At 37.8% G+C, this 27,319-nt stretch overlaps 1 protein-coding gene across 8 annotated transcripts in view; it reads left to right on the forward strand.

Annotated features, from left to right (window-relative positions):
• Positions 1 to 413: 413 nt before the first annotated feature.
• CNOT6L (CCR4-NOT transcription complex subunit 6 like) overlaps positions 414 to 27,319 on the forward strand; it is a 103,018-nt gene continuing 76,112 nt past the window's right edge. For 2 of the 8 annotated variants that reach the window (XM_070263623.1, XM_070263625.1), the window contains exon 1: positions 1,983 to 2,232. Coding sequence is in view for 4 of the 8 variants with exons in the window: in XM_023637901.2 (XP_023493669.1) it covers positions 1,385 to 1,389 (5 nt within the window). In the remaining 4 variants the exon portion in view is untranslated. Of the gene's footprint in view, positions 1,104 to 1,140; positions 1,459 to 1,982; positions 2,233 to 27,319 lie in introns of those variants that run through there. The other 6 variants (XM_023637902.2, XM_070263630.1, XM_023637901.2 and 3 more) reach the window with 6 other exon arrangements.

The following is a 27,319-nucleotide window of genomic DNA, read 5'->3' on the forward strand; positions in this document are numbered from 1 at the left end:
ACCCACCGAAGATGTCCGGAAACATTTCCTTTGGTCACTTCACCTCTCCTGGCGTCTCGTTAGCCAGCAGGTCAGCGCTCGGCCTCGCCATCAGGCCGCCTCGCGCGAGCGGGCAGTAAACAGCACCGAGGACACGCACGAACACTGGGTGAGGCGGCCTCGCCAGTCCCTCCCCGACCCCCAACATGGCTTTGTGGCTGTGAATTTCTGATAGGCTACCAGCCTTCCCAGCGCCGCTCGTCACTAAAGCCAAGAACAGAGAGTAAGAAAACAGCAAGGGTAAAGGAGGAAACAGGCAAGATCCCTGGCAGCCGTGCGCGCACGCGCACCGCGACCCAACGAGGCGCCCAGGGGGCGGGGCCAAGGCGCGGCGCTGGAGCTCCGCCCCCTTCCCCCTCACCCCACCCCTCGGCGCAGGGGAGTGACTGACTCCCGCCAGCCCCTCCACGTCAATCAACCCTCCTCCTCGCACTCTCTGCACCTTGTTATTAATCTCAATACCGATATCGCGCGGACGCCTCTCCCCCAGCCCTCGGGGGTGTGAACGTGTGTGAGCGAGAGCAAAGGCACCGAAAGCTGGCGTCTCTGTGCAGCAGCCTCGGCCCCGGCAGCAGCAGGCGCAGCAGGAACCCCCGCAGCGGCGGCAGCCCCAGCGCCAGGAGGCCAAGGCCAAGGCCAGGCTCGGCGCGGCTCTCGGAGTAATAGCCGCGGCTCCGGCGGCTGCGGGGGCGAAGCTTCCTCCGGCGGGGGCCTTCGCGTCGGCGGCCGCGGGGCCTCTCCTGTGCGCCCAGGGTCACCGTCCCCGAAGCCCGGCGGCGCGGCCCTCGTCCCCCTCCCCGCCCCCCATCCGTCTCCTTCTCGCTCCCTTCAGCCGTCCTCCTCGCCACCGCCTCTGCCGTTCCTCAGGCGGCCCGGCCCGGCCCGCCCGCCCCGCGTCCCCTCCGGCCGGTGCCTCTCCCCCCGGCGGGCTGCCTGCATGTCTTTGCTGCACTCAGTCCCGCCGCCACCGCCGCCGCCGCCTCCCCCGCCGCCGCAGCACCAGCACCAGCCGCCCCGCCGCCGCCGCCGCCGCCGCCGCCCGGACCCCGGCGCGCTGAATGCAGGTGAGGAGGGGGCGCAGGCCCTCCGCGACCCAGGCCCGGGCGCCCTCCCCGCGTGCCCGGCCGCGCGCCGGGGTCCGGGCCCTGCCTGGCGCGGCGGCTTCCCTCCGGGGCGGGCGGGAGCGCGGCCCTGCCGTGGGTGTTTGTGTTTGCGTCTGCGGCCGCCGCTCGGGAGGGGAAGCATCGGGGGGGGCCTGGTGCGCGCGCGCGCGTGTTTGTGTGTGTGTGTTTCCCCTGCCGCGGGGAAATGGCTGCTGTTGCTCCTTCTGGGCCGGAGGAAGAGAATGAGGTAGAGAGTGTGTGCGCCTCGGAGTAGGATCGAGTGTTGGGAAGAGGAGCGCGTCCCCGGGGAGATGAGGTGGGAGAGGGACAAATGTGCGTGTGGGTGTGCGAGTTGGGAGTTTGGCGGGCGGAGAGACGGCCTGAAGGACCCACCGCGAGTGGGTGTGTGTCGGGTGTGGGGCTGACCGGCGGCTGTGTCGGAGGCGGCCGAGGTTCCGGGGTGTGTGTGTGTGTGTGTGTTGGGGGGGTCCGCGCCCAGGGCCCGGGACTCTGGGCGCGGGTTCCGTGTGTCCGAGACCCCCGAGCGGCGTGTCCCTCCCGTTCGGTGGCCGAGGCTCCGGAGCCTCCCAGATGAGAGCTGCTCGGCGGGCCCGGGCCCCGGAGAGGGAGTGTGTCCGCGGCACACGCGCGGCAGCCCGGCCGAGAGCGGCGGTCCGGGCCGCGCCGCCCGCCGCGGGCTGCCGTTCCCGCTGCCGCGGCAGGAAGCGCGCCGGCCTGCAGCGCGGCCTAACCGCCTCGGCGCCCGCCGCCTGCTCCCGCCCGCCTCCCGGGCCGCCGGGCCGCGCGGGCCCACGGCGCTGCCTCGGGCCTGGGCAGGTGAGGGTGGCCGGCGGGACGCGCCGGTCGCCGTCGGCCCGGCCGCCGCTGTCCTGAGGAGAGGCGGAGGCGCCCTTCGGCGCTCGCACGGCGGGCTCCCGCGGCTGGCGGGGACCCCGAGGGCAAGTGAAGCAGAGCGGTCGGTCTCGGGGGTCCGCGGTGGCGAGGGCCGTTCTTTCAAGGCTTCCCTCAAGGGCCGTGTGGAGGGATTCAGTCCATATTTTCATTTTTCGTTGCAAATACTTTTTCGTGGGTAAGATGTGTGCATTTTTTTTAAGATAAAAATTCTCTTGGAGAGGCGGGGGAAGGCTTGGAAGCTGACTTCCCTGTCCTCTGGTGTTGGTGGGATTGGATCGGTTTGGGGCGTTTGAAACTGTTCTATCCTGCCTCCTGGGGGAAAGGCGTGCGCGCCGAGCTGAGGGGTCGGGGAGGAAGAGGAAGTTCCCGGAGCTGTCATCCTCCCGCACTCGGCCGCCTAGTTAGCTCGGGCTCTTCGGATGGATTGTGTTCAGGGAGTTTTGCCGAGCCGTTTGTACACATTGGAAGCACTGTGCTACATTTTGGGAGATACTCCCTTATAGCTTGTAGTTAGTTATCTTAATTGCCAATCAAGATAGTCCTGCCCAGACAAACACGTTCTCCCTCACAGTCTCGAAAACCTAGATCAAGCAGCCTCTATTGTCTACTCAGTGTGAGCTCCTGGAAAGCTGTTTCGAGGGTAGTCTAAGTCAGACGCAACTATGAAGATAAATCGGTCAGTGCATTTCAGAACCAGATAGAAATGGTATTAGGATAATTATTTGCTGATTTACTTTATTCACTCTACCCTCTTCCATTTACATCTAGTTGGCTCATCCAGCTGAAACCCTGTGGATAAAGTCGTGATGTGGTTCCCATCCTTGCAGGCCGTGCACTGTACGGTGGCCAGAGATTGCTTTTTTTCTGAACCTGGTGTCACAAAGAAATGTTCCATGCTGGTCACTGGAAAGTGGGGGGAAGAATAGGATGGGTGGAGAGCTGTTTTCTTTGACCACTACTGGAAAAACAACGCATGTGGTTTAGTAGAGAAAGGACTTGTTTTACCGACCTCACAACTCTGGAGGTGCATTTTTCTTAGCTGTTTGACCTTAGGCAAGGTACTTAATATGGATAAGCCTCTGTTTTCTCGTCTGTAATAAGGAGATAATACATATATAGTAAGGTTGTCTGAGAATAGAATGAGAAAACATAATGTTTGGCACATAGTAGATGCTTAGTTAAATGTTAGTTCCTTCTGCAGCCTTGAGTGTGGGTATTGAAAAACATTTCTAAGTAGAAATATTCATTTAATTACGGAGATATTATGTAACTGTAAGTTAAAAATCAAGACAATAGAACGTTTCAGAGTCCTTTGATATACATAGGTATATATAAACAACTTTTAATGTTGTATTTTAGGAGTCTTTTTTTTAGAAATAAGATTGTCATTAAAATAGCCTGTTGTATTAGTTTATAGAGACTATATAGTCATAGTTAATTTTTTTTTCATATTTTGAAGTAGGCCATCTCTATTGCATTACTCTTTTTATGAGTTCTTGCTGTGTTGCCCAGGAAAAAGTTTTTTAAGCTATATGTATCACATATATGTTCCAGTGCAATCACGCTTTAAAAAGGATCCAAGAACTAGGGTTTGCTTTATCTGTATAGATCCAGAAAGTATAAGTGCTACAGAAATTGCTATGTAATCTTTTTAGTTCATGTTGACTGATCCTGGTAAACAAAACCTCTTGGAACATTTTCCTGAATGGAAGCAAAAATCCTCTATCAACTTTCAATAATTTTCCATTTTTATTATTCTGTGTGGAGTAGTAAATGTGTTGTGCATTTAATTTTAACTGTATCGTGGTGGAAAAAATAATGGTATGGAATTTAAGGTAAAGGCAACAGAGAGGTTAAATAAAGGTTTTTTTTTTTTTGGTGAAGGCAGAGTGAAGAGAGGTGGGAGGAGTTTCATTGGTTTAAATTTATAATGTCTCTGTTTACTAATGCCAGGTTTCCCAGTTAGGCCCTATATCAGTATTATTTATATCAGCAGTGTTAAGCTTTAAAAAAAAAACCTAGTAAAGCACTAAAATTTTGAAACATTTGTGAAGGATTTTTGTAAAGGATCGTAGGGACAACTTCACTAGAATGAAAATGTAATGGTTTTGTTAAAGTGTGTTTGTTATGCATGTGTGGGTTTACGATGAACAGAACTATCTGCCGTATGATTATATTTAGAGGAAGAATTCTTACCTTGAAAGTTATAAATGATAATTTTTAATACGTTAAAACTATAAAATAGAAATGAATTTTGTCCTTAACTAGGTATTTGGTAATTTTCATTAGACATTATGAATTATAGTATTTTAGAATACTTCATAGCTTTTTTTTTAGTTTGGGAGAATTGAGGAAAACACTTCTCTGTAATAATTGTGAAAATAGATGATACTGAATTAATGTATAACTATGTGGATTATTGGACAGTGAAATTTATTTTTAAGAGTGGCACTGCTCATGATATCACTGTTTAAACTGAAGGAATTACGTTATAACAAAATCAAGGTGGCAAACTGTTTAGGTTTTAAAATTGAATGTTACTTAAATGGACTTTTAAACAGTCCTTCCAAATTATTTCTTCTTCTTCCAAATTATGTCTTTAATTGGGTGAATTGAAATACTTAAGACTGTCCATGTATTACTTTGAGTAATGCTAATTAGGGTAATAAATACACTCCAAAATTTCAGTGGTTTAACACATATAAATTTGTATTTTGCTCACATAACAGTCTAGTGCAGGTGCTCCTGTTTAGCAGGCTTGTGGCTTTCCTCCATGTGGTAATTGAGGCACCCGGACTCCTTACATCTTATGGCTCTACCATTCCCTAGGGCCTTGGAGCCCTGCCTGTTACCCACAGACCATGTCTTAAGAACCCCCAGACTTAAAGTGACAAACATCTGCCCACATTTCATGCGTGAGAATTTGTCACAGAGCTTTATTTGAGTGTAAGGGGGATGGGAACGTAGTCCCTGGATGGTGGACAGCTTGGGGCATTTCATGATATTATTTTAGATGGTAGCATATATTTATGAAATTATGTCTAAAAGGTAAATTATAATGGTTAAAGATTGCTTTCCATCTTCAAAGAGTAAAATTGGGGGTGGGGGAGGAAGAGAGGGGAAGGAGTAAGAGCCCCAGGAGGAGGAGGAGGGAAGGAGCTCTCTTTATGAGAGGGGTTTGAATGACAAGTGAACTTCAGCTATTTAAAGATACAGGTTTTACGGAGAACATTACAATTGGATTTTATAACCTTTAGAGAGTCTCTCCTTTACTATCCAGTTATAGATTGTTGTTGTGGTCTACTGTGTTCGGGCTGTTTGAGTTCTCTCTCTTTGTACTTTGAAATCATTTGACTTTGAATTTCAGTTTCTGGCGTATAGTTTCATGGGAAACACGTTTTTTGAATTTTCTTTTTCTGTTGTTGAGATAGAGCATTATTATTATTACTACTTTATACTTTAAAGAAATACCGTTTAGGTTGACCTTACTGTGTTTTATTATTTGCTGTTGCTGTTTTTGTAATTCTAAAGTCACTGTAATTAATATATGTGAGCCTTAACCCAGAAAGAACAATAAAATCATCAAGTAAACAACAAAGGTTTAATTATTAACTTTTGCTCATGTTTCATGATGAAAATACTACAACTTTCTTTGACTAAGTGCACTAACACTGAACTTCTGATACATTAAAGGAATTTTATCTCTGGACAACTTTAATTTTAACTGAATTACAACTTATTCTTTCATTGCCTAGGATTATTGTAATGTGAAACCTCAGAGTTCACCTTTACTTATTTTATTCTGAAGAGTTTGGTTAAGGATCTGGGGAGTTTTATATATATCTGTATTCCTCAAAAGGAAGATTTTTGAGTAATTTGGTTAACTTCTCCATGGTAAATGTTTCTAGTATTTTGCATTTTGAAAATTAAAAACCTTGGTTGAGGGCCCATTCTGTACCCATTATTATACTTGGTTCTAAAGAGAAGTATGAAAGAAGTAGAAGAAACCCTTGCAAAGCTTATGGCTTGTGAGTGAGGGAGATAAAACTTATAATTTAGTTACTTCAAAATAATAAATGAACAAGTGCAAGTTACTGTAGTATAAACTGTTTACAGACATTCCGAGAGGGAGTAAGATAAAATGGAATGGTGGGTGGGTCAGGGACTACTTAAAGAAAGAGTTGAGAGGGTTTTTGTTTTTGTTTTTTTGTAACAGCTTTTTAAAGATATAATTCACTTACCAAAGAAGTAGCCCATTTAAAATGTATAACTCAGTAGTGTTAAGTATATTCACAGTTGTACAGCCATCACCACAATTTTATAACATTTTAATTACTGAAATATAAATCCTGTATTTTTTAAGAGTTACCCCTAATTCTCCCATACCCTTAGTTCTAAACAATCAGTGTTCTACTTTCTGACTATATGTTTGCCTATTCTGGACATTTCATACAAATGGAGTCTTAATATAATATGTGGTCTTTTATCATGGGTGTCTTTCACTTGTTTTCAAGGTTCACCATATTTTGTGTAATAGTACTTCATTCTTTTTTATGGCTGCATAATATGCCATTGTATGGATATACCATATTTTGTTTATCTGTCAGCTGATGGACATTTGAGTTGTTTGTACTTTTTGCCTATTATAAATAATTCTGCTATGAACATTCACATTCAAATTTTTGTGTACATAGTTTTCAGTTCTCTAGGGTATATGGCTAGGAGTGGAATTGCTGAATCATGTGATGCCTCTATGTTTAAACTTTTGAGGAACTTTCAGACTGTTTTCCCCAAAGAATGTCACCATTTCACAACCCCACCAGCGGCATATGAGGGCTTCAGTTTCTCCACATACTTGCCAACATTTGTTGTTATCTGTCTTTTTGATCATGGCTCTCCTAGTGAGTGTTAAGTAGTGTGTTATTGTGGGTTTGATTTGCATTTCCCTAATGATGATGAGTGTCTTTTCATTTGCTTATTGGCCATTCATATATCTTTTTTTGAGAGATGTGTATTCAGCTCTTTTGCTGGTTTTTTAATTGTTATTTATCTTTTTATTATTGAATTGTAAGAATCCTTTGTATATTATAGGTACAAGTCCTTTATCACATATGTGATTTGCACATATTTCCCCTATTCAGTGAGTTGTCGTCATTTTCCTGATAGTGTCCTTGGAAGAACAAAAGTTTTTAATTTTGATGAAGTCTAGCTGATTTTTTCTTTTGCTGCTTATGCTTTTGGTGTTATATCTAAGAAACCGTTTACTAATCTGAGGTCACAAAGAGTTCTGCTTCTGTTTTGTCCTAAGAGTCTTTTAGTTTTAGCTCTTACCTTTAGATCTGTGATCCAGTTTGAATTAATTTCTGTCTATGGCCTGTTGTAGGGAGTCTACATTATTCCTTTGCATATGGGTATCCAGTTGTCCCAGTACCATTTGTTGAAAGGACTATTCTTTCCCCGTTGAATTGTCTTGTCAGTCTTGTAGAAAATCAGTTAACCTTAAATGTGAAGGTTTATTTCTGGACTTTCAATTTTATTCCATTAATCTATGTGATGATTCTTATACCAGTACTGTCTTGACCACTGTAGCTTTGTAATTGAGAAATGTGAATCCTCCAACTTCATTCTTCTTTTTCAAGGTTATTTTGGCTTTTTGAGGATCTTTTGTATTTCCATATGAATTTTAGGATAAGCTTGTCAATTTCTTACAGAAGCCAGCTGAGATTTTGATAGGAATTGTGTTAACTGTAGATCAATTTGGGGAGCATTGCTGTAATAATGTTAAGTCTTCCTATTCACAAACATGGGATCTTCTCATTTATTTAGATCTTCTTTGATGTCTTTCAACGGTGTTTTGAAGTTTTCAGAGTATAACTTTTACACTTCTTTTGTTGCCTTTGTTCCTTAATATTTTATTCTTTTAGATGCTATTGTAAATGGAATTGTTTTCTTAATTTCGTTTTTGGGTTGTTCATTCCGAGGGTATAAAAATACAATTGACTTTGTGTATTGATCTTGTATCCTGCAAATTTGATGAACTTGTTTATTAGTTCTGATAGTTTTTTAGTGATTCCGTAGGATTTTCTGTATAACAAGGATCATGTCACCTGTAAATAAATATAGTTTTACTCTTTTGCAATCTGGATGCATTCTGTTTCATCTTACTGCCTAATTGCCATGGCTAAAACCTTCAGTGCATTGTTGAAAAGAAGTGCCAAGAGCACATATCCTTGTCTTGTTCCTGATCTTGGCGGAGGAAGTGTTCAGTCTTTCACTATTAAGTATGATATTAGCTGTGGGGTTTTCATTAATGCTGTTTATCAAGATGAAGAAGTTCCCTTCTATTCCTGGTTTGTTGAGTGTTTTTATCACGAAGGGATGTAAGGGTTCGGTTTTGAGGGAAGTACGAAATATAGATTAGAAAGGTGAAGATGCTGTGTACAGTAATAAGTGGCAGATAATCTTAACTTGCTTGGGAAAGAGGGAGTAGCTTTTTTCTGCCTTTTTCCCACTCCCTTCTTTCCTCCCCTCCCTACTTTTGTTGTTGTTGTTGTTGTTAGAGCCCTAGAAGTCGATTCCTACTCGTAACGACCCTGTGTACAGTAGAGTGGAACTCTGCCTCATCTTTTCGCATCATCATCTCTCCTTTAGGCACTGTATCAGTCAATGCTCCGCTGCTCTCCATAGGATTTTCATGGCCACTTTTTTCGGAAGTGGGTAGTCAGATCCTTCTTCCTAGTCTGTGAGATCTGGAAGCTCTTCTGAAACCTGTTTACCATGGGTGACCCTGCTGGTATTTGAAATAGCAGTGGCATAGCTTTCAGCATCTCAGCAACATGCAGCCATCACGGTATAACAACCCACAGATGGGTGGTGTGGTTCCCTGACCCGGAAACAGCCTGGGCTGCAGCAGTAAGAGCCCCGAATCCACTAACCATCATGGCTGGCCCCCTACTCCTTTAATGCTAATTGTCTTCCCATTAATTCATATACACATTTGGAGAGCCCCTAATCCTCTACTGAAGATTTTTCTGAATAACTCATATTTCTTGAGCAGTGGAGAATATTGTTTCTTTTGAAAAACATTCAATGAAAACAGTGTGGAGAATTTTTTTTCTGACTAATTTGATAGGTAGGTTGGAGGAAGACACAGGAAGCAGAAAGAATATTAAATCATAAATGAAGTGATAACCATAGATTTAAAAAGAAAGGAACAAGACTTTGTTATAATGAGGGTATGGTTAATGAAGAAGTCCGTGTTTAGTCTTTTAAAATTTTTAAAAACATTTTTCAATGAAATCAATATTTATTGAACACCTACAGATGTGCTAGGTAGTGCTAGACCATGAAATACATCCTTGCAACAAAGATGGTAAATTGATTAGAAAAATAATAAGACTTCTGTAGATACATGGACAAAGGATACAGACAGTTCCCAAAAGAGGGCATAGCCTGAAAAAATAAACATGTGAGAAGCCTGATCAAGTAGTGATCAGACGTGCAAGCTAAAACCATAATGAGATAGTTTGTTATCAAATTAACAAGGATTATGAATGAAAAACATTCTCTTTCTTAATTTTACTATAATAATAGCTTCGGGTTTTTGTATTTCAACTGTTTTAATTTGCCAAAATCCACATATTTTGAATTTTAGTTACATTATTTATTAATTATTGTTCCTAGTTGTTTCTAATTAATTACTGTTTTTTAACAAAGTCCTAAATTTGCTTAATCTGATTCTGTCTTACTTTCCAAACCAAACAATCTTTTTGCTTTTTTGTTTTTTTATTGTGGTCACTCGTGTAAATTTATGATGTACTTTGTTGTATTTTGACTTGTGTATACTGCATCGTGTCACCACCAAAAGTCTCGTTCCATCTGTCACCATGCATATGTGCCCCTTTACCCTTTTCACCCTCCTCCCACCCCTTTCTCCTCTGGTAACCGCTAATCTGTTCTCCTTATTTATATGTCATATGGTATTTGTCTTTTTCTGTCTGACTTATTTCATTTAGCATAATACCCTCAAAGTCCCTCCACATTGTTGCAAATGGCATGATTTCATCTTTTTTTATGGCTGAGTAGTATTCCTGTGTGTGTGTGTGTGTGTGTGTGTGTGTGTGTGTGTATACACCACATCTTACCATGTTTATTTTGAATCTGGCTGTCACCTGACTTTTTTCTCAAAACATTTCAGCATCAATGGTTTTGTTTATATAAGTTTTTAAATAATTTTCTAAAAAATTTAATAGCTTTCTTAGGAAACTTTGCTCTACAAGGTAAGGTTATGTTTCACTTGGTGTGATGATGACCCTTTGTTTAATTTTTGAAACTTTGTGTTTCTATGCAGCTGCATTCTGATTAGATATTTCTTAATTTTATTTCTTTCCTTCATGTTATAAGTCTCAGAAGTTAAATAGCTTTGGATTTAGCTAAGAATCTTCCTGTTCACAAGGCAGAATTGGAAAGTGGTAATAAAATTTTTGTTTTGTATTCTCCTTTGTAGCAGGACTATTAGTTTTCATTAATTTTTTTAATCCACTTTAAAACCTCATTACAGATAAAATTTATTTCTAATTTTTTTGAAGAAATACATAGTTCACTTTGCTGTGTGAGAGAATCATCATTCATACTGAAGAGATGCCTGGTAATTTTGGGCTTTCATATTGTTTTCATTTATTAACAACAGAAATTGGTGACACAAATTGGTGACACGAAATAGAAGTTATAATACTTTATCTTCCTTATTTGCATCTGTGGAGAGAACCTCTCTGTCTGTAGTCTTCTGGTTTAGAATCTTTTTATTTTTCTCTTCCCAAATTACTTAAATAGATTTCCTAAATGAGTAATATAGATCAGAGTTATGTAATACCAGTTACAATACTGCTGAGAGGATAGAACTAAATTTAGGATATACCAACCTTGGTGTCTTTCTACACAAAGACTTTGTTTGGATCTTTACATATATATCCCATTGTTATCTGATCATAATGTTTATATTTAAACAAAACCAAAAATCTGGCAAGGTATGTCAGCTATAGGTTCATATTTAGTGCAGTCTTCTGTGACATTTACATATAAATTTATGAAATAATACATTGTGAATTATGTACAGAATGATATCCTTTAAACAGTACAAGAATTTTAATCACTAAAAGTGTATCTCATCTATTAATATTTATTAAGCTTCTACTGACCATAAGCTATTGTATTCAGGGTTTAAAAAGTTTAGAATGTAGTCTTTTCTGCCAGGAAATGGGACTTATATTTATTGGACTACTGAGTACTAAGGACTGTGAAAAGTCACCCCCTTCCCTTTAAATATGCAGTTGAAATTAGTCTTCACAAAAATCCTGTGAATTAGACAGTATATTCTCATTTTGTAGTTGGTTAAGAATGTGAGCCTTCGATCCTTCACTTTCCAGCTCCTGGAAAACTTGTTTAACTTCCCCCATGCTTCAGTTTCCTCATCTGTAATGAGAAAGAGTAATCGTCCTTATCTGAGAGGGCTGTTATGAAGATTAAATGAAGTAATACCTGTAAAGTGCTTAGAACAGTATGTGGCACATTTGTAGTAAAAAAAACAAAACAAAACAAAACAATTCAACATAGCTATTACCGTTTCTTATTATTAGGAGACATACAAGTTGAATAAGTCCTAAATGTTGGTAAAACCAATATTTAAAACAGGATCTGTTTGACTCCACAATACTTACTCTTATGTTTATAGGAGATTTAAGCTGGGTTAAATAGCAGACAACTGAAGGCAGAATATGCTAATATGCTAAATGACAAATAACATTAAGTGCTGTAACATACAGAGTACGTATGAGAGTGTAACCTACAGGGATAAAGAGAGGAGGTAGAAGTTGATCTCACCTTTATTGTTAGGAGAAGGAAGGAAAGGAAAAGTTAATGGATTACTGCAACATTTTCCTTGCTTGTCTCCCAGCATCCGTTTTTGCTCCTTTAACGTCTGTTCCTTTATATACATTTTCACCAGAGATATCCTTGTATACCTCATTCCACATTACTTAAATTCCCTACTTAAAATCCTTCGGTAATAAGAATAGTTCCTGTTTTTTGGTTGCCTACTGTGTGCTAAGGGCAGGAGTTGGCAAGTTTTTTATGTACAGGGCTATAAATAGTAAATATTTTGGCTTCATAGGTGGCATAAGATCTTTGTCCTATGTTCTTTTTTGTTGTTGAAATTTTTTGTTCTTTTAACAATCCTTTAAACATGTAAAATCATTCATCATGGCAAACCAAGCTGTAGTTTGCCGACCCCTGTACTGGGAGATTTACGTGAATTAACTTCTTGTTAGAATCCTGACAAAACTGATATTAATCCCTATTTGATAGTTGAGGAAAATGAATAGAGAGGCAAATTTGATGAAGTCACATAGCAAGTAAGTGACAGAGCTGGAATTTAGATTTAGGTCATTGTAATTCCTAAACCTGTGTACTTTCCATGATATCCTGCTGATGCTTATTGCATTTAGAATAAAATGGAGATTTCATTGCGTTATGTGTAAGGCCCATCATGATCGTGTCCTTGTGTACCTCTCCAGTTTTATCATTTATTACTCCTCTCTCGAAGATATTCCCTAGCCTAGCCATACTGAGTGCCTGTGTAGCCCTGTTTATGCTTTATATGTGCCTACAATACTTTATGACCTCACTTACTTCTTTAATGATTCACCTTGGGTGCTCCCTACTCTGGGAAGTGTTGCCTGACACTTCCAGTCTTTGCTTTGTGGTCTTTCTCTGTGCTTGCCTGGCATCCTGTGCATTCCTTTTTCATAATATTTACCACATTATCTTGTATTTACCTGGTTTATGTCTCTGCTTTTCCATGAGACTGTGAGTTTTTAAGGGCAGAGGTACCTCACCTTTGTAGTTCAGGTGGTTTTGTAGTACGGGCTTAACCTCTAATGTGTGCTAAGTGTTTGGTGTATCTTAGGGGCTTAGTAATTGTTTATTAAATGAAGGAATGATCAGATGGCGTTGCAAATGCTGGAAATTGCACCAGCAAACATGTAGTAGTAGAAAAGCGTGAGTCCAGATTTGAGCACGAGAGGGAAATAGAATTATTTCTGGTTAACTTCCACAGCTTCAGTGGGAACAAGGAGGCTGATAAGGCAAATTGGAGAATGAGTATTATGGAGGAATTTGAATGCTTGGGTAAGGAATTTTAATTTTATTCTGGGTTCAACTCTAGAACAGCAGGTGGCTTTTACATCTATAAATTGAAGTTCTCTTAATATCTGAATTTTATGTTATTATATTGTTTTAGACGCTATTTTGTAGGACATAGCTATATAATAGTTTTGATTAGTGTTACTGCAGATGTGGCTCTAGAATCTCAAGTATCAATATTACTATTCAAGACATATTAGAATTATTGATTTTGAGCAAGTTGATAGTTTGAAAATAATTATTTAACAAGATTAATCTGGTTAAGGTATGCAGAATCAGTTGAGATCGGAATGGGAGGAGGGAAGCTCTTTTTTTAAAGAGAGAAAATTAAAATATGAAGCGAGAGTCAAGAAATAGATCTGTGTCAGTTGGGATAGAAAAGAAAGCTCTTAAGTGACATTGGTGAATATGAAGGAAGAAGTCAGAGATGACTTGAGAAATCAGAAGGAGGAGACAATTTGGGGAAGAAAATTATGAATTTTGTATTAGACAAATTGATTAAGATTGAAATGATCTCTATTTTTGTCTGAATTTAGACTCTGTTCACTTTATGCCTGAATAATTAGAATATCCTCGTGATTGCATGAGTGCTGTGTTTGGATGTGGGTGGATGTTTGGTGGTTTGGAGAAGGCTATGAAGCCTTTGTAGAATAATGATTTTAAATGAATGAAAGAAAATAAGATAAAAAAGGAACCTGTTATATTGAAATACTAAAATATATAAAAACAAATTTGTGATATTTAATGTATGTGCCTCTTTATCAGTGCACTTAAATAATAAGATCTAGCAGTGAGTCTAATTACTAACATAATTTTGAAGTAGTGATATATATAGATGATCTTCAAGATATCTATAGCAACTGTAATATATGAAAATAGAACTTGTGTTAGTGACATATCACAGGTACTGCTAATATTATTATGGTAGGTTGTTTAGGCCTAATGGAAAGAGGTACTAAATTTTAACTGGAGGTTAGTGAAAATAATGATGTAAATTTTCTTCTATACCACTTTACAGATTCCCTTAGATTTATGGACCCCAGGTTAATACTCTTTGCTTGTATTGTCTCCTGGTTTCCATTTTTTCTCTGTATTTTTGTCATAGTACTATACTTTTCTATGCAGATGGTAGTATTTTTTCATCTGCTTTTGGAAATATGTGCCCTTTTAAAAAAAATAAAGTAAAATGATACTGAAGAGCATAATTTTCTGATTATGCTATCTCATGGAGATCAAGACTGTTAGTATAATATATATAGTTCCATTATCTGTTTCTGGGCTATATGTAGTTATCTAACCACATAAACATACATAAGTAGAATCATACTATAGCTACTGTTTTTTAAACTTGCTTTTTCATTTAACAACATATCATGGCCATTTTTCAGCAATAGACATGCCTCATGCTTTTAAAATTTTTATAGCATTTAAAAAAATTGAGATGTATATTACATAACACAAAACTCACCATTTTAAAGTGTACACTTAAGTGGTTTTAGTATTTTCACTGTGTTGTGACCCACCACTACTATTTAATTCCAGAATATTTCCATCACCTTCAAAAGAAACCTCATACCTATTAGCAGTTCCAGTTTACCCATTTCTCCATCTTCTGGCAGCTGCCAATCTACTTACCATCTCTATGGATTTACCTATTCTAGGCAATTAATATAAATGGAATCCTTCCTTTTGTGTTTGACTTCTTGCATTTAGCATAATGTTTTCAAGAATATTCCATGTTGTAGCATGTAACACTTCATTCCTTTTTATGGCTGAATAATATACCATTGTATGGATATATCATATTTTGTTCATCCATTTATCAGCTGATGGACATTTGAGTTGTTTCTACTTTTTGGCTATTATAAATAATTCTGCTATGAACATTCATGTGGAAGTTTTTGTGTGGACATGTTTTCGCTTCTCTTGGGTCTATACCTAGGATGGAATTACTGCATCATATGGTAATTCTATGTTTAACTTTTTGAGAAATTGACAGACTTTTCCACAGCAGCTGTTTCACTTTACATTTCCAAACATCATGCTTTTTACTGGCTGAATTGTAATCCATTTTATTGATGTGCTATAATTCAATCCCCTATTGGTTGGTAATTGATCTTCTGATTTTTGGCAGTTATCAACACTAATACAGTAAAAAGTAATATTTATACACTTTTCCACACTTTTTTAAAGAATAAATTTCTAGTAATGGACTTGCCAGATTAAAATGGTTGCAGATTTAAAATTTTGATACATCTCATTAGGTTGACCTTTAGAAATATATAAATTATATTCCCACTAGTTGTGTAATGGATGCCTGTTTCCCCCAAACTCTTATTCACGTTATTAATCTATGCCATTCTGATAATAAAGTCACATATTTTTAAAAAACTGCAATTATTTGATTAATAGTGGGGTTATATTTTTTCACACTTTTTTGCCCACTCTCTTTATTCTTTTGTGATTTGTCTGATCATGACCTTTACCCTCAATTTTTCTTTTGGGATGTTTACATTTTTTTTCTTATTGATTTTTAAGAGCTGTTTATATTTTAGAAACATTACCTCATTGTCCATTATAAATATTACGGAGACTTCTTGCTCCAGTTTCTTCTTTATGTTTTTGCTTTATAACTTTGCTCTTTGCCTTATGGACATTAACATCTTTTTATATTGTTAATCTGTCATTCTTTTTCTTTATAGTCTTTACATTGCTTAGAAAAGTTTGCTGCACTCCAAGATTATAAGATTCTTATTCTGCATTTTCTTCTAGAAATGTCTAAAATTAAACTTGTCATGGTTTAGTAGAAGCAGCTTGGATTTTGCAGTTGGATTTACTGGTGTTCAAATTCTAGTCCAGTCACTTATTAGCTGTGAGGTGCTGGGTGTTTCACAACTTCTTTGTATTTCAGCTTCTCATTAGTAAAGTGGAATTAATAATACATAGTTTATAATTTTAGTGAAATTAAATGTGATAGTAGATGCAAATTGTCTAACACGGGATCTGGACACAGGCTGGGCATTCAGTGCATGTTTTCTTCTCTCTCCCACTCATAAACTCTTTCTTCTTTCAGCCAATTTAAAATCTGATTCAGAAGATAATGGAGGGGAAAGTTTCAAGAAATAGAGGGTGGTCTTCAGTTTTCAAAACCAAAGAAACCAAATAGGATGAGTACTGACTGAAAAGGAAATTGAAAATCGATTTAGCAATTTGGTAGTCATTTATGTTTAATGAGAACATTTTTCATTAGAGTGATAAGAGAGACTGACATATTCTAATAAGATGAGCACTAAATAAAGCCATATAAAATACATGAAGGATGATATGTGCATATGCAATATATATCCATCATTATTTATAATATCTTTGAGAAATAGTTGTAACTATTCCTTTTTCTCTCATTGTTAGAATGTTAGTAAGAGGATAGGGATGGCAATACTAATACATATATAGTGTATTTATATGTGTGCGTATGAATTGTACACAAATGTAAGTCATTTTTACTATTATTACTTATGAATTACAGTACTTGTAGCACATTTCACAATTAGTCATCACCCTGGTCAAGAACTGCTCCATTCAAATTTTATTCTTCTTGGTATCTCTCTTATGGGATTTACACACATTTCTTCGTCAAATTATGATTATTTGTAAACAGTTATATACCCTTTGTGGAAAGCAACTTTAAATGTATTTTAGAAAGAGATAGGAAGTACATAAATGTTTACAACATAGTAATCACTGTTTACATTTTTCTCATCTTTCCTAGACTATAAGGTTTTTGGGATAAGGAACATAGTTCTAATTAAAAATAATGGGTTTTTGATAAATGTTTATAAAGTATTACATTTTCTTTTCCTCTTTTTGTAAAACAACTTCAAAATAAAGTTTAAAAGATTGTTAATAAAAAATGTATGTTTAGCTCTTCCTCAAATGGAGGAATAGTAGACATGCATTATGTACAACTATGTTTTAGAAAATGATGTCAAATTCTATTCCTTGACTCTGAGTAACTGCTTGTTGTTCCTAGTATGTTGTAAGTATACCGTCCTCATTTTGTCAGCCTCAAAATAAGAAGGAAATTCTGTATTGGTTAGCTCAGGAGGAAGGTAATGAGTTTAAGTAACAAAACAGGAAATTTGTTCCTCTGTGACCTTTGATAAGTTTGTGAAGTTGGCATTTTGACTGCGGGATTGAAATTCAGAAGAGTTTTATATTTAGTCTGCTTTGTTGCTTTTGCAGAGTATCTACCTACCAGGAAAAAATAGGAATCCAAGTTAAAGGCTCTGCTACCTTTGTGGGAAATGATGAACAATACTCTTCCTTCTGCTGACAAAATCTGGGTATCTGTGTTTTACAATGGCTGGTTTTTGCTTTCACTTAGGGCCAAAGTATCCTTTTCCTGGAACCAAGCTTGGCTCAAAGCCTTTGTAAGTTCTCTTATTCTTTATCCTTTTAAGCAACTATTTTAGGAACTATTTTAAAGCTGACATCCCTTCCCTTCAGACCCTTTCCGCTCAGTACAAAGCACCTCCTTCTTGGCAGTCATTTGTAGGAGTAGAGTGGGTACTCTGGTTAAGCATTTATTCATGCCAAAAAGTTAGGGATTAGCTCTATTGTTTAATGCTATCTGTTTAGGATCAATATGAGTCAGCATTGGTCCTGCTTTTTAAATTCTTTCATAATTCATATGCTGGCACCTTGGAACCCTTTCCTGGATGGAACTTTTCTTTGTGCCTTATCACGTTTTATCCCACACAGAGTTGGTTATTAAGGTTTTTCTGTTTTACTCCACTGTTTTTAATGGAGACTTGTAGATTTAGGTACGGCTTTTCCAAATTCTAAACTCTGGCTCTAAGATAAATAAAACTAGCTTTAATACCTTTTTATGTATATTTCACCGTGTATATCTAAAGCTGAAGCAGTGTATTATTTGGTCAAAAGTATGGAACAGCTGTTATGGTTACTCTGACTTTCATCTCAGTCAACTTTGTATTCAAGATTTAATTAAATTATTTTCTAAAGAAATAGAAAAGCTAAAATAATTAGAAAAGCTATTCATCCCAAAAAGGATTCCTTAGTTAAATCCTTAGTTTTTGGTATTATCAAGTGTAATTTTCTGGTAACAGAAAACAAACGATTTATTGAATTAGTATTTATATTTTCTTGATGCAATACAACATTCTTAGTTTATACACAGATTTTTTTTCATACATAAACTTAAGACATTGTATTTGTGAAATACTACTCAATTTTTTTATTTTATGTCCTACTCGAGAGGCACAGCCTGAAATTGGAAGGGAGGAGAAGGAAAAGATGAAGTATTTTATTTTGTATAAAGTGTTAGAATGTTACTTCAGTTTATTTCATGTTTAAACATGTTGGACTGAGTCCAGTTCTTCTAGTGTATTTGTTTCTTTGAATGATAACTCTCATACTCTTGATATGCTTACTTTTTATCTAGATAATCTGTGATCCTTTTGCAGCTGCCCTTGCATCTTGTCTCAGTTTGGGTGTGAACATATTTACTCTTGACTTTGTTTATGGCAGCAAGGATGTTTTCACTTCTAGTAGGTTTGAAGAAACAGACTGTGCTGTGGATTTTTTTTGTGTGTGTGTGAAGATTTTGTGTTTCCTTTTTTTCTCCCCAAAGCCCCCCGGTACATAGTTGTATATTTTGAGTTGTGGGTCCTTCTAGTTGTGGCATGTGGGATGCCGCCTCAGCATGGCTTGATGAGCAGTGCCATGTCTGCGCCCAGGATTCGAACTGGTGAAACCCTAGGCTGTCAAAGCGGACCACGTGAACTTAACCACTCAGCCATGGGGCTGGCCCCTGTGCTGTGGATTTTGTTTGCTCATCTTTCAGGTTGCACAGCCAGTTGATCTAGGAGAATACTTTTCTTTGGGCAGTACTTGTTATTGATTATCAGTTTTAGAAGAGTACTTGCAGCAAACTTTCTGATCTTAAATTGTAGACATCTTGTGAATAGCCTACTCTTGCTTTTGTTTTTTCCCCTCCCACTTAACTTTAATGGGTTAACTAGAGTGGAAAACAGAGGCATTCAAAGGAGAATTTGCAGCAGTCAGATACAGTGACCTTTGATGATCAGTACGTTAAGGAGAATGCTGGAGAATAGACAGATGACTTTGCAAGTTTATCCTTGAACACATGCCAGACAAGTATTGGCTAGATCCATCTTGACTACATAATAGCATCTTGAGTACATAACAAGGTAGAAACCTTGTTCTCATTCTGTGGCTTTTTTCTTGCTTACCTGGATCTTACAACTGTCCTTCTAAGAGGGATGTGAGCTCTGTTAGATTAAGGTTGACAAAGAATTTGGAGGACAAGAGTACAAATAAAAAAATCCCAAGTGATTTTCTTATTCATTTTGTCAGTGTCTGTATTAGTAACTGAAGTAGGAAATGAAAGAAAGAACTGCTGATATGAGAATTCATTAGAGAAATGGGAACATGGTTTTCCTTGTGTTATTTCTAAGTTTGTTGAATAGTAAGCTGCACTATAATTGTGTTATATTTGTTGTTCCTTTGTCAGAAAAATGAACTGTTTCCGAGTCACTACGTAGTCCATTCCGGTTACTTAGATTCAGGGTGATAGGGGTATGATAGTAATAGGATTTGGATATTCCTGGGTCTCTAGACATACTATTAACTATCCATCTGTCCTGTTCTTTAGGGTTGTTGTCCCCTTGGAGTTTCTGAGGGGTCTGTATATATGAAGAAAAATGAGAATTGAATTACTGACTCATTATTAAGAAAGACTTATGCGGGGCTGTTTTCTTTGTTTTTTGTTCTCCTGAGGAAGATTAGCCCTGAGGTGATATCTGCCAATCCTCCTCTTTTTTCTGAGGAAGACTGGCCCTGAGCTAACATCCGTGCCCATCTTCCTCTATTTTATATGTGGGACACCTACCACAGCATGGCTGGACAAGCAGTGCGTAGGTCCGCGCCCAGGATCCAAGCCAGCAAACCCCAGGCCACTGAAGCTGGGCTATTTTAAAATCAAGACCTGTATGGATGTCCTACTCCTCACCTCCTCTACTTCTAGATCAGTTTTTTGGAAATCAGTTTGCCTAAGAATCAGTTTGCTGAAATTATCAAAATGGTTTCCTTTCAGCAAAATTATTTTGAAATTTATCCGTGTTGTCCTCTGTATCAATAGGCCATTCCTTTTATTGTTGAGTAATATATCATTGTTTGTATTTACCACATTTTACTTATCTGTTAGCCTGTTGATAGATATTTAGGTTGTTTCCAGTTTTTGGCTGTTACAGATAAAACTAAGAAATTTGGGATCAGTTGAGTCTTTGAGTGGACATATGTTTTTGTTTTTCTTGGATAAATATCTAGGAGTGGAACGTCTGGGTCATATGATAGGTATATATTTAACTTTTTAAGAAACTGTGTAACTGTTTTCCAAAGTTGTTCTGTTTTTCATTATCAGTGGTGTGTGAATTTCAGTGCTGCACATTCTCACCTGGTCAGGTTTTTGTTTTGTTTTTTTTTTTTTTGCTGAGGAAGATTCACCCTGAGCTAACATCTGTTGCCAATCTTCCTCTTTTAGTATGTGAGCCACTGCCACAGGATGGCCACTGACAGATCAGTGGTGTGGTGTGGGTCTGTGCCTGGGAACTGAACCTGGGCTGCCAAAGCAGAGTGCACTGAACTTAACTACTAGGCCACTGGGGCTGGCCCTGGCCAGTCTTTTTTTTTTTTTTAAAGATTGGCACCTGAGCTAACATCTGTTGCCAATCTTCTTTTTTTTTTTTCTTTTCTTCTTCTTTCTTCCCAAAGGCCCCCAGTACATAGTTGTATATTCTAGTTGTGAGTGCCTCTGGTGTCCCACGTGGGATGCTTCCTCAGCATGGCTTGATGAGCAGTGCCATGTCTGTGCCCAGGATCCAAACTGGTGAAACCCCAGGCTGCTGAAGCAGAGAGCACAAACTTAACCACTTTGCCATGGTGCTGGCCCCTGGTCAGTCTTTTTAATTTTAGCCATTCTAGTAAGTGCATAGTGGTATCTCATTGTGGTTTAATTTTCATTTTCCTAATGACTAATGACATTGAGCATCTTATCATCTGCTTACTTGCCATCTATATATCTTCTTTGGTGAAGTATATGTTAAAATGTTTTGTCCATTAAAATTTTCTTACTGAGTTTTGAGAGTTGCTTGTTTATGCTGGATACACATTCTTTATTATATATATGATTTTCAAATATTTTCTCCCAGTCTGTGGATTGCTTTTTCATTTTCTTGATAATGTCTTTCAAAGAACAAAAGTTCTTGATTTTGATGAAGTTCACCTTACCAGTTTTTTGTTTTATGGATAGTGCTTTTGTTCTGTTATTTAAGAAATCTTTGCCAAACTCACAATCAGTAAGATTTTTCTCTTGTGTTTTCTTCTATATGCTTTATAATTTTAGCTTCTACATTTACAGTTCTCTGTGCCTCTCCGAAATAACTACAATTTAAAGTAGTTGTGAGTACCAAGTGAATTAATAGTACATGTAAATTAATGTTGCTGGTTTGGAGTTAATTTTTGTGTATGATGTGAGGTAAAGGTTGAGGTTCATATGTTTGAATATGACAATCTAATTGCTCCAGCAATTGTTAAAGATTATCCTTTCTCTGTTGAATTGCCTTGGCACTTCTGTTGAAAATTAATTGGCCATATATGTGTGAATTTACTTCTAGACCATCTGTTCTGTTCTCTTAATCTATTTGTTTATGCTAGTACCTCATTACTGTGATTACTACAGCTTTATAATAACTCTTGAAGTTAGGTAGTGTAAGTCCTCTAATTTTGTTTTTCCTTTTCAAAGTTGTTTTGGCTATTCTAGGTCTTTTGTATTTCCATATAAATTTTAGAATAAGCTTGTCAAATTTCTGTAAAAACTGCCTGCTGGGATTTGATTGGGATTACATTAAATCTCTAGATCAATTTGGGGAGAATTAACATTTTAACAATATTGAGTCTTCTGTTCTATGAACGTGATGTATGTCTCCATTTATTTAGCTCTAATTTTTCTCATCAATGTGTTGTAGGTCTCAGTGTACAGGTCTTGTGCATCTTTTTTCATATCAATCCTTAAGTAAGTGTGTATATATATATATATTTTTTTTTAATAAGGGTTTTATTGGTCTTTGTGTTTGGTTTTTTTTTTCTTTTTTTTGGGAAGATTAGCCTGAGCTAACATCTGCCGTCAGTCCTCCTCTTTTTGGTGAGGAAGACTGGCCCTCAGCTAACGTCTGTGCCCATCTTCCTCCACTTTATATGTGGTATCCCTGCCACAGCATGGCTTGCCAAGTGGTGTCTTGTCGCACCTGGGATCCAAACTGGTGAACCCCGGGCTGCCGAAGCGAAACGTGTGAACTTAACCGCTGTGCCACCAGCCAGCCTCTAAGTTTTGATGCTTGTATATTGTTACTTGTATATAGAAATACAACAGATTTTTGGGGGTACATTTATCTTGTATCGTGCAACCTTATTTATTAGTTCTAGTAGCTCTTTTGTAGATTCTGTAGAATTATCTACATATATACAGTCATGTCTGAGAATAAAGGTGAGTTTAATTCTTCCTTCCAGTCTCAGTGCTTTTGTATCTTTTTCTTGCCTGATTGCATGAACTAGAACCTTCAATACAAAGTTGAATAGGTGTAAAAGCAGACATCTTTGCCTTTTAGCAGGAAAGTATTCAGAATTTCACTGTTAAGTATGATGTTAGCTATAGGTTTTTCATAGATGCCATTTATCAGTCTGCGTGTATTCTCTTTTATTTTTTAAATGAGAGTTTTTCTTTTTAAATAGGAATGGTGGTTGGGTTTTTTCAGATGCTTTTTATGCATCTATTGAGATGATCGTATATGTAATTTTAGTCTGGATATAGGTGGAGTATAGGGGATTATATTGATTTTTTTTGAATGTTAACCTTGCGTTCCTGGGATAATCACCACTTGGTATGATGTATCATCCATTTTATGTATTACTGGATTCAATTTGCTAAAATTTTACAAAACGTTTTATGTGCTGTCTTTGTCTGGTTTTGGTATTAGGGTAATGTTCACTTCAACTTTATGGAAGAGTTTGTGTAGAGTTTGTATTGTTTCTTCCTTAAATGCAAAGACGGTGTGAGAACTTTTGGACTACATATGATCTTTGTTTCCTTCTATTTCTAAAATTTTAGTTCCGTTCTTTTCATATAATAGGATGTGTACATTCTTACAAATAAAGGACAACTTCTGTGTTTTATTACTTAATGAATGAACCTATTTGGAGGGAGAGTGAGAGAAGTAAATAAGTTTTGCTAGGTACAGCACGAAGCAAGTTGATGATTGATTTGAATTTTTCAGTGAAGCAGAATTGACTTCAAGGAGCAAGGATCTAAAGGAGAAGGGAAGGCAAGATTTCATATACTTACAGTGGTATGCGAGAGTTGGCTTGTGCTGGCTTGAGGGAGCCAGTTATTAATTTTTCAGGAATTTTGCAAACTAGTTATTACATAGAACCTATTAAAAATTGTATAAAATTAAATCATATTAGAAATAAAGGTAATAAATACTCAAAACTTATCACTTCCTAATTTTACTATTATCTATGCTCTCAAGGTTATTTACATGTGAAATACAATATAAGGCTGTGTTACTGGGCATCCTGTTAATAGCTTGAAATCTGCTTTCATATGGAAGATTTTGTACCACAATTGCATATGGGAGTATTTGTAGCACAGAAATAGGCAAATGCTACTAATAGAGCTTAATTTGTTGATTGTCTAGCCTTAAGTGATGGAAGAAATATTAATAATCCAGGTTAAACTTTAATATCTTCTAAGTCTGTTGGGAATGGTACAGAAAATTAAGGAAACATTCTTCCAATATTAGACAACTGTTATCAGCAAAGAAATTGCTCATGTCATTGACAAACAAGTAAAGTTCTGACCTAAGTCTTTGTTGCTTCACTTTTATCTTTTTAATGTAAATATAATTATCAACCATCATTCATGTTGGAATTGTGCTTGTCAGTTGCAACTGTAAATTTGCCACAGAAACAAGAGTTCAGTAACAGATCAACTAAAAGATTCTGTGAGAGTCAATTGGCTATATGGAATTTATAATAATGAGTATTGTGTATTTTATTATTGTTTGTTAATTTTATGGTACACACACTTTATTTTAGTGAAATTCATAACAAATCGCGCACATCCACACCTTACATACTCTTCCTCCATATAGAGCTTGTCTGTCTTCTGATGTTGAGCATTTCCTATAGTTAGTTATACTGGCTGTGTCTCTTTTGGCTCCCCTGCCCAACACCTGGCAGTCAATGGCAGCTGCTTAGTACTCAGGAAAAGGCCCAGAGTTCCTGTGAAATTTCTCTTTTCTCCTGCTCTGTCCTCAGACTTTTCCAGGTCCAGCATATGAGGCAGTGTGGTGTATTATTGGATAAGACTGGGACTGTAGAACCAGACTGCCTGGTTAAATCCTAGCTCTGCCACCCGCTAGCTGTGTAACCAGAGGCAAGTTCCCTGTGCATCTCTAAAATAGAGATCATTAAAACATGTACAACTTAGAGTTGTTGTGATTACCAAGTGAATTAATACATGTAAAATACCATAGATAATATTTTCATGTGGTTGGTGCTCCTTGAATGGTAGTTATAACCTGTTATTTGTCTCTACTTGGAAATTGCTGAGTGCTCAGCCCCTGGTGGAATAGCTATCTTCTTCTCTTAGCACCTAGAGACAATTTTAATTGGCCAGGATGTCTTCTTGGGTCAAGAACTTATGAATAAATAGAACTCATAGCCTTTGATTTTTCCCTTTCTCTCTATTATATAAATCATATCATGATTTTTTTGCAGTAGTAGTTGATTTTCTAAACACTTGTTTAACATACGCTATATTCTGGACTTATGCTTAGGTCCTTTTTGTGAAGGGATTCTCAACCTTGGCACTGTTGACATTTTGAGCCAGGTATTTTTTGTTGTGAGGTCCTGTCCAGAGCATTGTAGGATGTTTAGCAGCATCTATGACCTCTGCTTACTAGATGCCGTTAGCATTTCCACAAGTTGTGGCAACCAAAAATGTCTCCAGCCATTGCCAAATGTCTCCTGAGGGGCAAAATCACACCTGGTTTAGAACCACTTTTTTAGAGGGGACTTCAGTGTGTGCTGTGATATGAGGCTGTGGTTTGTTATTTTAGTATATTTCTTGAAGAGAGCCATGACACTTTTATTAATCAGTACTTCTTTTTTTGACTGCCATTAGTTTTGCTCTCATATCTTTGCTTTATTTTAGCTACTTGATTTAGGTGCTGCTACTGGGATTGATCAGTAGGGCATCTCTTTTTTTTGGTGACTGCTCAAACTGATGGCTTAAAAAAAATCCTTCTTGCCCATGTAAATCACATGAATTTAGGCATCAAGGGAAGTTCTCCGTGAATAACAATATCCAGGCCTAAACTTTTTTGTATGTAATTGCACTTTGGTTTCAAAAAGAAGAGACAGGGAGTCACACATATTACTGATGATTTCACTTATGTTATGCTCGGAGGTGGTTGGGAAAACAAATAGTTCTCACTCCAAGAAAGGAAATTACTGCTTGGAGGTGGTCTGTTGTCCTTAGGCATTCATAAGTAACCTTTAGGCCCTTCAAAAAAAGGAAATAAGGTATTTTATTTGAATTAAGGTTATTGAACAACTGAAGAATAAATACAGTGTAAAGTATTATTGGTAATAAGTTTTTAAAACATGCTTTTGAATATAATCTTTATACTTCAGATATATATGTGTATCTGTATATTTTGTGGGAATAATATGGTTTTGAATCTGTAAATTAAAAAACATCTGTTGTTTCATTTAGATATGATTTGCCTTATCAGAATATTTTTCATAATACCAAATAATTTTTTAAATATTGTGTTATGTCTATATGAGTGATTTATAAAAGAAAAATATGCTGCATTCATAGCTTAAATAATACCCAAGCAAAATCAGGTTAATTTCCTCAATCAAAATATGGAAAATATGAAAAAATATTGTGGGTGCAGCAGATAAATAAACTTTAGCGAATTATATGCCAATAGTATACTTCTATGGTGTTAGGCTTATAATATCTAAACATTTCACAACATGCTTAAATATACTGCTTTTGATCAAAGAAAATATGGATGTTTAAAAGAATAGTGATTTCTTTATATAACTCATTAATTTTATGAATCTAGGTTTTCTTAAATTATCTTTCTTATTTGGCAGAATTTTATTTCTCATTTTATTAATATTTGTAGTTTTTTACAGTCCAAGATGATTTATCTTGATATTTTATGGATGTCTTTAGATAATATGTAACTTTCTCCATATTGATAACATGCTAGGTTATTAGGATTATGACAAAGATTATTTGTAAAAATGTGAATTTTACATCTATTTTCAAATATATGTCAAATGCCTTTTAATTGTTAGTTAAAAAAGCTCTTTGTGGGGCCGGTCCCGTGGCCGAGTGGTTAAGTTCTCCTGTTCTACTTCGGCTGCCCAGGGTTTCGCTGGTTCGGATCCTGGGCACGGACATGGCAGCACTCGTCAGGCCACGCTGAGGTGGCATCCCACGTGCCACAACTAGAAGGACTCACAACTGAAATATACAACTATGTACTGGGGAGATTTGGGGAGAAAAAGCAGAAAAAAAAAGTCTTTGTAAAATAATACAAAATTATTTTACAAAAGGTCTACACACCTGTTAGAATGACCAAAAATCCAAAACACTGACAACACCAAATGCTGGCAAGAATGTGGAGCAATAGGAACTCTTTCATTGCTGGTGGGAATGCAAAATGCTACAGCTACTTTAGACAACTACTTGGCAGTTTCTTAGAAAACTTAACATATTCTTACCATATGATACAGCCAGTCATGCTCCTTGGTATTTACCTAAATGAATTGGAAACTTACGTCCACACAAAGATTTGCACACGGATGTTTATAGCAGCTTTATTCATAATTACCAAAACTTGGAAGCAACCAAGGTGTTCTTCTGTAGGTGAATGAAT

The sequence above is a fragment of the Equus caballus genome, chromosome 3 (assembly GCF_041296265.1).
Source record: "Equus caballus isolate H_3958 breed thoroughbred chromosome 3, TB-T2T, whole genome shotgun sequence".
Lineage (NCBI taxonomy): Eukaryota > Metazoa > Chordata > Mammalia > Perissodactyla > Equidae > Equus > Equus caballus.